General features: G+C 46.8%; 1 protein-coding gene across 1 annotated transcript; it reads right to left on the reverse strand.

Annotated features, from left to right (window-relative positions):
- Positions 1-338: 338 nt before the first annotated feature.
- Positions 339-10,588, reverse strand: HMCES (5-hydroxymethylcytosine binding, ES cell specific). The gene is made up of 7 exons (XM_001506093.4): positions 10,522-10,588; positions 10,063-10,272; positions 7,868-8,011; positions 5,098-5,217; positions 3,948-4,120; positions 3,008-3,200; positions 339-1,655 (listed from the first exon to the last, which is right to left on the reverse strand). The coding sequence occupies exons 2-7, from the start codon at positions 10,243-10,245 to the stop codon at positions 1,443-1,445; spliced, it is 1,026 nt and encodes a 341-aa protein (XP_001506143.2). The 5' UTR covers positions 10,246-10,272; positions 10,522-10,588; the 3' UTR covers positions 339-1,442.
- Positions 10,589-12,695: the final 2,107 nt, after the last annotated feature.

A 12,695-nucleotide genomic window follows, 5' to 3' on the forward strand; every position in this document is an offset into this window, starting at 1 on the left:
CAAAAGATAGACCTCTAGGGCTTCCCCCAACTAATCCTACACATAATTGGGTACCATTTTGGCATTTATCTGTGGGAGGAGTCTGCTCTGGGAGGATGTATGCACGTAAAAAAAACTTTTACCTTCATCAAGTGGCTTTTAGTAAATACCTACCTGTTCTCCCTCTTACACTGTGACCCCCATGTGCAACAGGGTCTGTGTCCAACCTGATTATCTTCTAACCCAGTGCTTGATACATAGTAAGTGCTTAAATACAATAATAAAAGAAATAATGTGGGAGCTCTGGCTCCTAACCATTTTCAGGAAGGCAAACCTAAATATGAGAGAAAGACGAGGCATTTAATAAGGAACCACCAAAAGTATCTCTTTATTGTTTGCAGAGCAGACTCTCTCGCTCTCTCTCTCTCTCTCACACACACATATTTTGGGGCTTTTCAGGCCCATTCTCTCTGCGCTATCTTGTCCTTCAGGAATGGAAGACAATGTTCACCCTTGCCCTCTTTGGCCTTCAGAGACACAGTGAAAGAATTCCCAGAATTCCCTGTGGCTCTCCTATTGAACAACCTCTGATCAAACATATAAGAACTGAACGACAATACAAGAGTAAACTATAATAATATTCCACTAGCTAAGCATTTAGATCAGGACTGACGAACCATCTCTATTAAGCCCCGGCACAGATTCACTTAGTCCCAGGAAAGATTGAATATGGTTCTTTGTCCCTTTCAGCAGACAGGGTCAAGTGCCTCTGAAGGACCTAAAAAGCATCTTTGGTCCCAGACAAACTCAGGTCCAGCATACACATTTCCCTGAGGTATGGCCCATGGACCATTAAGCACAAAGCAGACCCTGGACAAGAAAGACTGAAATGGTCGTATTTGTACTTGGAGTAGCACAGAGGCACTGCTGACCCCTCAGTCCCCCAAGGAACAAAACATTCCTTTCTTAATTCTGTAGCCACAAGCCCTATCAAGTAGAACAGGTGGCCAGATAGCTGGCCTTGGCCTCAACTCCTACAAAAAGTTACTTTTACTGAATCGTCGGAAGAACGATAAGCTAAAATTACCAAACACCAACTCGAAGAATGAAACCCGTGGAAAAAAAAAAGGGCAAATGTAGCTGAATAAAGAAAAGTTATCAGGCAGAGCTGGGACCGAAGCGCTATGGGTCATTACACACAAATCCCGTCTGAGTTGGAAGGAGAAAATGGGAAGAGCTACCCATATTTAAAAATGGTTGCTTCTAACACTGGTGGGAGGAGAGAATTGCATATGAGGGCAGGTGGGGGCAGGCAGTGATACCTGTCCTGAATGGAACAGGAAGGGGAAAGGGTAGCTAAACCATCCATTTCATGCCACAAAATCCAATATAGGCAGTCAAGTCTTGCCCACAAGAAACGTGTCACAGAACTGCTAACAGAATGATAGATAGATCCCATCAGCTCAGTCTTTCTGGATGTTGGGCTTTTTGGAAGGGGTTTCCCCTTCCTTCTTCAGCCACTGCTCCATTAAGCCTGCACTGCTCCTTTTGGCTGGGGCTGGGCTCTTCTGGAAGAACTGACTGGACCATTTAGGTACCTCAGACTCCTCTTTCTTGGGGGACTTGGTCTCCAACCACTGTAGCATCTTCTGGCCACTACTGCTCATCTTGGGCTCCTGGGAAATCAGAGTCAAAATCCACAAGCTCAGAACATAGGTTAAGGGCAACCCCCAAAATAAGAACCACAGAAAAGGGGCATTTGGTATGTGCAGTGGCAGAAGCTTCTAAAACCGTCAGGGTTCTATAGCCCTTCAACTCTCGCCCGGAAGGACTGTCAGTCACCCCAGTGCGGGCCTAGTGTTTGCAGCGGCCGTGGTGATCCCCTATAAAGCGATGGGGAATGTCAGCGATCATGCACCTTCCCCTTGGGAGGCAGGGTCAGGGCCAGGAGGTGGCAAAGGAAAAGCAGTGGGTGGCAGGGGTCGGGGAATGAGTCAGTGAGATAGCCTGCAGTTCTTCTACACTTGCCATGGATGAATAGGGGAGTCTTTATTTGACTAGAACGCCAGTATCACAATTCTGGGGAATCTCTTCATGGGTCCACTGCTTGCTTTGGAAAGCTGGACCTCTCTGTTCCTCTCTCTATACACTCAGGAGAATTCGGCACCTGACGAAGCCTGCCTCTGCCCTTGTTTTGTGTAATGTTGGAGTGCAGGCTCCCTAAGGGCAGATACCAGCATATGTTAGGCTTCTACTTCATGTCGGAAAATAAAACAGCCTGAGACCCTTGGCCAAAATATAATGCTTACCTGCACCTTTAGTTATGGAGTTATGATTTTCAGTAAGGAGTTTAAAGCACTGTGCAGACATCTTCTAACAATAGCAAGCAAATGTGCTTGGCACAGAGTTTACATGCTTAACAAATACTACAATTATTATTCCGTAGGATAGGTTACACCTGCCACACCTTCAAGGTGGCTCTAACCCTAAGACATAATGGCAAGCCCCCTAAACCCATACCAGGACACTCTCCATGCTGGCAGACAGCCAACTTAAACCACTTCTAATCCTGGCACACCAGGACTCTTCAGACACAGAGCCATCCTAAGAACATTTTCCCTTACCTTTGGGAAACCTGTCCCAATCCCCACCAGAGGACAACTCCTGGACACATCTATTCCTAGACTCTTCTCCCAAATGTTCTACTTGGTCTTTTACTGAATTTCAAGAGATCACAGCTCATTCATTAATTTTCCTATTCTTTACTCCTTAAAATTCCCAGGTGAAGTAGCTAAAGATCAAAGATTTCCCTTCCTAATTTTGAGATGGGAAAACAAAGGAACTGAGAGAGAAATAACTTGCTTACATCACACACAGTGCCTCAGGATGGAGATAGACCTCATCAAGCCATCTCCTAAGGGATATGGTTTCTATGCTACAGGAGGGAGACTGAAAACCCAGCAGGGAGGATACGCCTGGTAAAAGCAGGGGTCTGACGGTAGGGGTTCTTGGTCACACTGACTGCTACCTTCTTAAGTGCCAGGTCGATGGCAGTAAGACACTGGGGTAGGTTGTTCCGTGCATTGTTCACCACCGTGGAGACTGGATGGAAGGTGATGTTCTCTACAGGGTGGATCAGCTTCAGAGCTTCTTGTGTTGGGACCTCCCCAAAGTCCAGCCACTTGCTGACAGCCTCCTCCCCATCCAGGATAGCAGGCATCCTAAGCAAAGGAGAGAAAGGACGGGCTCTTCGACAAGGCAGCTCTGTTTTTCAAAGGTAAAACAGAGTGACTCAAGTTAAGGGTCAAATGTCCTCTCTTTACTCTCCAAGATTTCTGCTGCCCCAAAGTTACGGGAAAGAAATACGTGGAAAATATGTCAATTAGGAAATGAGAACCTGGCAGGAGCAAGTGAAGGAAGTCACCTTGGGAAAGTTGATTTTGGATGGCCATGGCTTTCATGAGCTCTCTTATTTTGCACTTAGTACAGTGCCTGGCACACAGTAAGCACTTAACAAATGCAATAAAAAAAAAAAAAGAGCCTCAAATGCAACCAGGCATACAGATCCCGGGATCCGCTACAGCGGCCAGAGGATCATGACACCTGCACTGTTTCTGGTCTCCGCCCGGGCTCACTCTTGCTTTGTCCAGGCTTCAGCCAGAGTTGGACTGAGCAAGTTCTAAGGAAAGCCAGGCCATGGCCCAAATTCCTAGCTTATGCAAGACCCTCTACCAGGTCACTTAAGTGGATCGGAGATGGCCGTAGAAGGAAAAGCCAGCTCTCCTACCAAACCGGGCCACTGCACCAGCCTCTAGTCTACAGCTCCTTTCTCTCCAGAAAGGAGGAAGTTGTGAGTGTATTTCCAGTCCTCATGGAGTAGGAAGTTGGAAGGAAAGAAAAACTCCATGGGCTCCTCTCCTACCTCCTTCGGCCCCAACCGGAGGCACTGTGTTGAGCTTCTCACTTACCTATGATGGATGGAGTTTAAGCCTTTGCAGGCATTCACTGTAATGATGGTGTAGGTGTACAACAGGTCCCCTCCATTGGGTGGCTCCCAGCAGTCGAAGATCCCGGCCATTGTGAGTAGTCTCCAGCCATCCCAACCTTTCTCATCATCCATAGCATCTTGGCTGTCCTCTGACTGGAAGCAAAAAGACACAGGTAGATCTCAACATGGATCCTCCCCACCCTGAAAAATGTGACCTACAATCAGTCAATTGTATTTATTGAGCATTTACTGTGTGCAGAGCACTGTACTAAGAGCTTGGGAGAGCACAATATAACAGGCATACAGAATTATTGACATTATGATACCCAGCATATCCTTTGCTCCACCCCATCACGGAGCAAAGACATGCCCCTGGGTTCTGGCTCTGAACTCACTGCACCCAGAGGAGGTGCCAGCAGCATGCCTCATATGCTCTACTGCTGACTATCCAGAACCAAGAAAAAAAAGTGAGGAAACAAAAGACCAAAACAAAGAAAAGAGAGAGGGAGAAAGAAAGAGAAAGAGTAGAGGAAGCTACAAAAGGGAAATAGGGGAAAAACTACTAAGCCTTGGGGTAGATTCAAGACAAACAGGTTGGACACAGTCCCTATCCCAAATGGTGCTCATAGTCTGTCAGAGGGAGGATTTCAGCCCCACTTTATAGATGAAGGAAAAGTGAAGCGACTTGCCCAAGGTCACACAGCAGACAAGTGGAAGAGCCAGCATTAGAATCCAGGTCCTCTGACTCCCAGGTCTACGCTCTTTCCACTAGGCCACGCTGCTTCCCATTTAACTTCTCTTGTTTTCACAAGTAAACTGAGGTTAGCTATCTCATGTCTCTCCCCCTTAGGTAGTGAGCCTCATTTGGGATAGGGATTGTGTCTGATCCGACTGTATCCTATCACTTAAATAGCAAAATTTTTATTATTTCTGCTGGTGCCAAAATCTATCATTACTATTTCGATGCCTCAAATCAGTGCCTAATCTTGTACTACTTGTTGTCGGGCATAGCTAGATCTCTGAGCATGGACAAATTCAAGGTCTGCCAATGAAAGGAAGTGTCATTAGCAAAAGGACACCAAAAGGCTCCAACGCTCAATGGATGCAAATTGGAATTGTAAGTCCAGTACCTTTTCGGTCTTGATCTGTGGAAAGTAGATGAAGTAAGGCTGTTTCTCCCCCTGGCACTGTTGCCACTCGTAGAACCCATCTGCCAGCACCACACAGCGCCTGCCCTTTCCCAGGGGCACCTGAGGAAAAAAAAAATATGCACATCACAAATCAGAGCTGCTGTTGGTCTGAGAGGGAGAGGAAGAGAGATCTTGGGGAAACTCAAGGACAGTAACGCTAATGAAGCCAGTGGATAGTTTCACAACTTAGAGCTCTGAGTCCCCAATACCCTGAACTGCCTAGAGGTTGAGGCTTTAATTCCTCTGATGTCCCACAAGAAGACCACTTATTGATTTAGAGGTCCTGTGGAGCAAAACAGCATTCTCATTACTCCAAGATCCTTATTCCCTCCTTATTGCATGCATATAATAATAATGGCATTTATTAAGCGCTTACTATGTGCAAAGCACTGTTCCAAGCGCTGGGGGGAATACAAGGTGATCATGTTGTCCCATGTAGGGCTCACAGTCTTAAGTGACTTGCCCAAAGTCACACAGTAGACAAGCGGCAGAGCCGGGATTAGAACTCATGACCTCTGACTCCCAAGCCCGGGCTCTTTCCACTGAGCCACGCTGCTTCCCTATCTGAGAAGCCCATGCTGCTGGGGAGTAGAGGACTGGCTTGAGCCATTCACAGTAAAACAAATCTTCACAGGGCAGCGGCAGCAGCGACACAAAGTAGCAAAGGAAAAAATGTGGTCGCTTCATTAGATTCAGGGAAACTGATAAGGTAGAAGACCTTGCTCACTCCCTTCCTTTAGTAACAATAGGGATCAGCCAGTAGGAATGTTCCCTCTGCTCTCAACCCTAAAATCTCTCTTTTTTTCCTCATACTTTCTGAATGCACTTCAAAACCATACTGTTGCACTTGAGCTCTCCACTCCTAGATGTCCATCAGTACTACTGAGTATGTGTATTTGCTGATATTTCTGCTGCAAAGCCATCTGGCAGGGGAAAGCAAATTATGATCACTCATTTCTGCAGTTTCCAAATATCCTTTCTGACTTTCAATTTTTATTCCCTGATGACCCACAGCCCTCTCCTTTCCCTTTTCAATATCTCCAGGCCTTCCTCTCAATCAATGAATCAAAGCTATCTATTGAGTGTTTACTGTGTGCGAAGCAATGTACTAAGCACTTGGGAGAGTACATTATAACAGCTGGTAGGAAATGATCTCTGCCCACAAGGAGTTACAGATTAGAGAGGGAGAGAAGCATTAAAATAAATTAGAGAGCCGGGAAATGGCAGAGATCAGGATATGTATATGTGGCCTAATGGACAGATGACCTGGGTTCTAATCCCAGCTCTGCCAATTGTTTACTGTGAGACCTTAGGCAAGTCACTTAACTTCTCTGGGCCTCAATTACCTCATCTGCAAAATGGGATTTAAATCCTCCTCCATTCGATTTAGACTATAAGCCCTATATGAAAAAGGCACTGTGTCCAACCTGATTATCTTGTATCTACCCCAGTGCTTAGAACAATGCATGACACCCAGTAAGCACTTAACAAATACCATTTAAAAAGCACAAGTGCTGTGGGACTGGGAGTGGGGTGAATATCAAAGTGCTTAAGGGGTACAGATCCTAGTGCATAGGTGATACAGAAAGGAGGGCGAATAAGCGAAGTCAAGGAAGGCCTCCTGGAGGGAATGTGATTTTAGGAAGACTTTAAGGATCCGGGGAAGGAGTTCCAGGACAGAGGGCGGATGTGGGCAAGGGATCGGTGGCAAGACAGGAGAGAGAGGTATGGTGAGTAGGCTGGCATCAGTGGAGTGAAATATGCAGGCTGGGTTGCAGTATGAGATCAGCGAGGTAAGGTAGAAGGGGAAAGCTGATTGAGCATCTTAAAGTTGACGATAAGGAGTTTCTGGTTGATGCAGAGGTGGATGAGCAACTACTGGAGGTTTATGAGGAAAGGGGAGATGTGGACTGAGCAGTTTTTTAGAAAAGTGATCTGGACAGTGGAGAGACAAGAGGCTGGGTGGTTAGCAAGGAGGCTGATGCAGTAAAGACAGGATATGATGAGTGTTTGGATCAGTGTGGTAGCAGCTGGATGGAAAGGAAAAGGCGTGTCTACAGATGTTCTGAAGGTAGAACAGACAAGATTTGGTGACAGAGTATATGGGTCGAATGAGAGAGCTGAATCAAGGATAATACCAAGGTTACAGGCTCGTGAGACAGGGAGATGGTGGTGCTATCTACACAGATGTTGTCTAGTGTTATCTCTAGACTAGAAGGTCCTGTGGGCAGGGAATGTATTTACCAACTCTGCTGCACCATACTCTCCCAAGTGCTTACTCTAGTGCTCTGTACACAGTAAGTGCTCAATAAATATCACTGACTGATTGATGGGGAAATCTGGGCACTGCCAGCCCCGGCAGCAATAACGTTGCCCTCAGACCTTGCTACAACCTTCTACCTAGTAGAATTCTTCATCCAGTTGGATCTTCTGACTCCTGGAAACCCTCTCTGAGGAACTCTGATAATGAGTTTCTGAAAGCCTCTAGGCCTCAAAGATGGCAAGAATATTCAGGGTCTTTTTGTCAACAATGCGTAAGTGATTTTTCTCAGCACGTTCTTAATTTAAGTCTTCTGGAGGAGGGTGGTACCAAACCTCCTGGGGAAAGAAGGACCTCGATTCTGTTTCTTTTGCTCCCAGGGCACTGACTACCTTGTGAGGAAACGATGTGGTGTGAAGAATTTACCTCTACCTCCAACCGACCACTCACCTTGAAGGAGCGTTTCTCCATCATGGTGTCACTACGACAGTTGGTGGTGTTGAACTGCAGCTTGGAAGGGTCATCTTCTCTGAACCAAGATGGGACCAAACCCCAGCGCATGGCAGCGATAACTCGTTCAGAGGAGTCCGCATTCTGTAGCAGGAAATGAAACGGTTGGTAATGCCTTTTGACTAAGTCAGGGGCCCCCAAGAGGAAAAAAGGAATTCACATTCAATGGTATCACTGCAGGAGGACAATGCGAGTATATCGTAGACAATAGACTGGTGGGTACTTACTGAACAGTTCGTTCTCCTACAACTGCAGGGGGTCACGTTCTCACAAACTCGCACTGTAAAATGCACACGCAAAACCGTTTTTTCCCCAACACTGCATTGTGTTGCATCCCCTCGGGCATGCATTGTGGGTAGAGCGTTCCCTAATTCTTCTGCTAGATTCTATCCTAGAGCACGTAATGAAAACTCAGTTTACAGAACTGATTGTATTATGTTCCTTTTTGTTATCAAGAGGGAAGGGGCCCAAAAGGAAGAGATTCCGCATAAAAAAGTCCACCCCGAGCATTAATGAGCGCTCCATAAGCTTCGTAGCATCTTTAGTGACAAGTCTCACATTATGGGACCTGATGCTTCCTTTCCGGGGCGACACACAACCCTCTCTATTTCACACCTAGAATTATTTTTCTAATGAGCTGGTAACCTACTTGGAGGTTAGGATGATGATGACAGTATTTACTAAGTGCTTTCTATGCATAAAGCACTGTTCTACGCATTGGGGTGGATACAAGCTAATCAGGTTGTAGACTATAGACTATTCAATGACACAAATCAAACCGATAGTACTTGCAAGATTGGAAGAATACTCTAATTTCCTTTTCATTTCAGTGCAGGTATTTGTCTCATTTCATTATGTTCATCTGTACCCTACAGAGTAAAAATGATGGAGGCCTTTGATCCTTTAGAATTCCACTGAGAAATGCTAAATACCCCTATAAACCCATGTGTGATGTTACGGTGACAGCGCATAGGCAGTTACTGCATATAACTAGTTGTTTCAACAGCTGTTTGGAGTACGTAGGAGATAGATATTAGTCATCGTTTCTTGCTTCTCTTTCCTCAACAGATGCTGTAGGCTCTGGGGCAGGTAAATAAAAGAGGAACTAATTATCAAATGTTGTACTTTCAAATGCAAATGCTTAGATAATACCCAAGTCAGCATTGGTGGGTTGGAGTGTGTGCCTGACTTAGACTACTCAACTGTTGAAATTAATGTTATTTTTGCTTTAAGATTTGCAGCTCCGTCTTGTCCAATCAGAATCGAAATCTCAATTTCTTGTCAGACCGAAGCAACACCTTCAAATCGTAATAAATTTCAAAACCGCTTGTGCTGGTTATCTGGGCATAGAGAAGTAGCAGGGTGACTTCCTGAGAAGCTCAAGTTTGTGCCAGAGGAAGGGAAGAGAAATCCAAGGCCAAAGACAGGCAACCCAGCAGGGAAAGGCTATGTTCAGATTTGGAGTCTCGGCAGAAAGATCCACTTTTGAAACCCGGTTGTTTACCTCAGCCTTCCAAATTACAAAGTAGTGATGTATTTACAAGGGGAATTTTCTAGCTTTAAACGAGCTTAGCCATGGCAGGTCAAATCATCTACGTAAGAGCAGAGGGGGTGGTCCATTTGAAGGGAAGCTTAGCCAGACTTACATTCAGCTAAGGCTTTTAATTGGTTTTGGAAAATGGGCAATGGCTTTGAAGTAATACTAATAATGGTGGTATTTGTTAAGCGCTTACTATGTGCAGAGCACTCTACTAAGTGCTGGAGGGATACAGGGTGATCAGGTTGTCCCATGTGGGGCTCACACTTTTAATCCCCATTTTACAGACGAGGTAACTGAGGCACAGAGAAGTGACGTGACTTGCCCAAAGTCACACAGCTGGCAAGCGGCAGAGCCGGGATTCGAACCAGTGACAAGGAAGGCTCGATATGGCCTCCCTGCACCTTTTGAGTGTTCGGAGCCTGGATATACAGAGTTTGGGTGTAGGAGAAGGAGATGAAGAACCCCGGTTTCATTTCCCAGTCGACAGGGCTGGCCAGGGCGGGTGGCCAAGTTCCAACTTAAAACGGGGACGGATGATCCCCGAATGTCGACGCAGCATCCTGAGGGGCGATTTTCAGCCCCAGCGCATCATTACCTTCTCTAAGTGCTGGCGAGACAGCAACACGGGGCTGTCGGACTGGGGGCTCTTGTTATAGGAAGGGATGTACTTGTCGGGATCCTTCCACTCGGGAAGCCGCGGCTGTCCCCGTCTGTCGCGATATTTACACGCCCTCGTGAGAAGCTCTCGGGGTAGGTGGCAGGACGTGCGGCCGCACATTCTCCAGCAACGCCTCTTTCCCCTCCCCTTGAAGTAAACACAGAACGCGGAACAACTCACACGTATTCGCGGCCTACATTCGCCCTCCCCCCGACCCCCGGAGTTGGGCCCTCCGCCACAAACTCGCCCCCCATTCTCCTTTAGAGCCGCCTCGTTTCGATACTAAACCCCTTTCTGAGCTGAGGAATCGTCCTCCACCCGTGGGCACGACCCTCAAACCAACGACTCCCCCCGAAAAAGCGGGGGCGGGGGGGGGGAAAGGAAAGTCCCCCTCACCTCAGACTCCCGGCCCGCGCGCTTCCTAACAGCGACGCAACGTCTCGTGAGCTACAGGCCAAGCCCCGCCCCCGCCATGACGCCATCGCTCCCTCAACTCCCTCAAGAAACGGTCTCCCTCCGCCCCCGCCCCCGTTACGCATGCCCCGTTCGGTCCCCGAAATTGGCGGGTCAGAGGTCATGGGTTCTAATCCCGCCTCCTATCAGCTCCGTGACCCTTGGGTAAGTCACTTCTCTGGGCCTCAGTGACCTCATCTGGAAAATGGGGATGAAGACTGGGAGCGCTACGTGGGACAACGTCACTCCTTTCTATCTACCCCAGCGCTTAGAGGAGTGCTTGACCCGCTTACCAGATACCAACATTATTATTAAACAAAGAACAAGGGACAGATTCGGGTCAGGACCAGGCAGCCGTAGTGAAGGGATGGGAGTCTTCCCCCTCTCATACCGGTCTCTCTTTTAGGGAAAGCAGTATGGCCTAGTGGAAAGAGCACAGGCCTGAGAGCCAGAGGACCTGGGTTCTAATGTCAGCTCTGCCACATACTTGCTGTGTGGCCATGGGCAAGTCACTTAACTGCTCTGTGCCTCAGTTCCCTTATCTGCAAAATAGGGATTCAGTACCTGACCTCTCTCCTACTGAGACTGAGCCCCACATGTTAATGAGATGTACATCACCTTGATTCCATTATTTTGTTAATGAGATATACATCACCTTGATTCTATTTATTTGCTATTGTTTTAATGAGATGTTCATCCCCTTGATTCTATTTATTGCTATTGTTTTTGTCTGTTTCACCTGATTAGACTGTAAGCTCGTCAAAGGGCAGGGACTGTCTCTGTTACTGATTTGTACATTCCAAGTGCTTAGTAAGTGCTCAATAAATACTACTGAATGATCGATCATATTTAGCATTTTCGGTGTGCGGAGCATTGTACAACAGTTGACATCCCCTGCCCACGACGAATTTAGTCTTGCCCACCGATCCATACCTTCAGAAAGCCGTGTTTTCCCAACTCCATTCCCCATCGTGCCAGGCTTCTAGCAGGAGAGCCGTGCCACCATAACTCAAACTAATCCTCGGGCGTGAGTGTGGGTGAATTGGTTAGCTGGAGCAGTAATGGAGGAAAGAGGAATCTTGTATCTACCCCATTGCTTGGCACACAGTAGGTTCTTAAATACAGTTATTATTATCCCCAGTGGGCTCTCAAATCACACATAGCCCCACCCTGGAGGGGAGTCTGCTTCTCTTCTGCTGCTGCTTTCTGCCAAAAAGAAACAGCAGGTATAAGTCCCTCACAATAGTTGAACAACAAATTGCTTTCCCCTGGAGAACTATCTTCCTCTAATAAGCCTTCCAGAGAGGGGAGTAAGGAGCTGCGCCAAGGCCAAGTCACACTGGAATGCTAAGTAACCATGGAAACACCAATACAATCATTAGCAGACATATTTTTAATATTACATCATTTTGATTCACTCCACATAGAAAAATCACAGGCAGAATTTATTGACAAGCACCTCTCTGAAGAAGAAAAGGCCTAACCTATTTTTCCCCAACCTCAAAAAGTAATAAAGCAGCACTGGCTGTAACCCACCCATTTCCCTGCCACTTAACTGTGCTGTCTCTTTCCTGGCCCACAAAGCAGCTGGGGAAGGGAAAGCAAATGGCACTTTCTAAACCAACTGTACCTTACCCAGCAATCAGTGATCTTGGATCCAATGGGGAAAAAAAAAATCACTGAGCCTCAAGGGGATGAAAGCACCTAAACATTAAATGTTGGTGATAATGAATAAAGCACAGGGAATAATTATGCATAGGACTCAAAGTGAGTAGTTGGGGAAACAGGTGGGGCTGCTGCTGGTTTTCCCTGCCCTCCCTCCCTCCCTAAATCAATTTTATTTATCGAACCCTTACTAAGTGCTTGGGAGAGTACAATATAACAGAGTTGGTAGACATATTCCCCCTCCCCCCCCCCCCCCCCCCCGAGTGGGGCATTCCTAGGGAAACTAAATATGGGTAGCAACGCCAGGCCCTTGAGCTTCTTCCTTTGGACTTGTCTGCTCTGAAAGTTTAGTCCTAATTATGTGAAGGCAAGCAGGGATGGCTGGAGGCTCCAGGTGAATTTCAGGAATTATTTAGCGAGGAAGGAATGGCTTTGTGAAATCATAGGATTCG

This window comes from Ornithorhynchus anatinus, chromosome X1 (genome assembly GCF_004115215.2).
Source record: "Ornithorhynchus anatinus isolate Pmale09 chromosome X1, mOrnAna1.pri.v4, whole genome shotgun sequence".
In the NCBI taxonomy this organism is placed as follows: domain Eukaryota; kingdom Metazoa; phylum Chordata; class Mammalia; order Monotremata; family Ornithorhynchidae; genus Ornithorhynchus; species Ornithorhynchus anatinus.

Excerpts from the sequence above, each read along its gene's own strand:
- HMCES (XM_001506093.4), bottom strand. The coding sequence starts at position 10,245 with ATGTGCGGCCGCACGTCCTGCCACCTACCCCGAGAGCTTCTCACGAGG. Across the intron at positions 8,012-10,062 it reads CTCGCCAGCACTTAGAGAAG|AATGCGGACTCCTCTGAACG; the intron begins GTAATGATGCGC and ends TTCCTGCTACAG. Across the intron at positions 3,201-3,947 it reads TTAAACTCCATCCATCATAG|GATGCCTGCTATCCTGGATG; the intron begins GTAAGTGAGAAG and ends TCCTTTGCTTAG.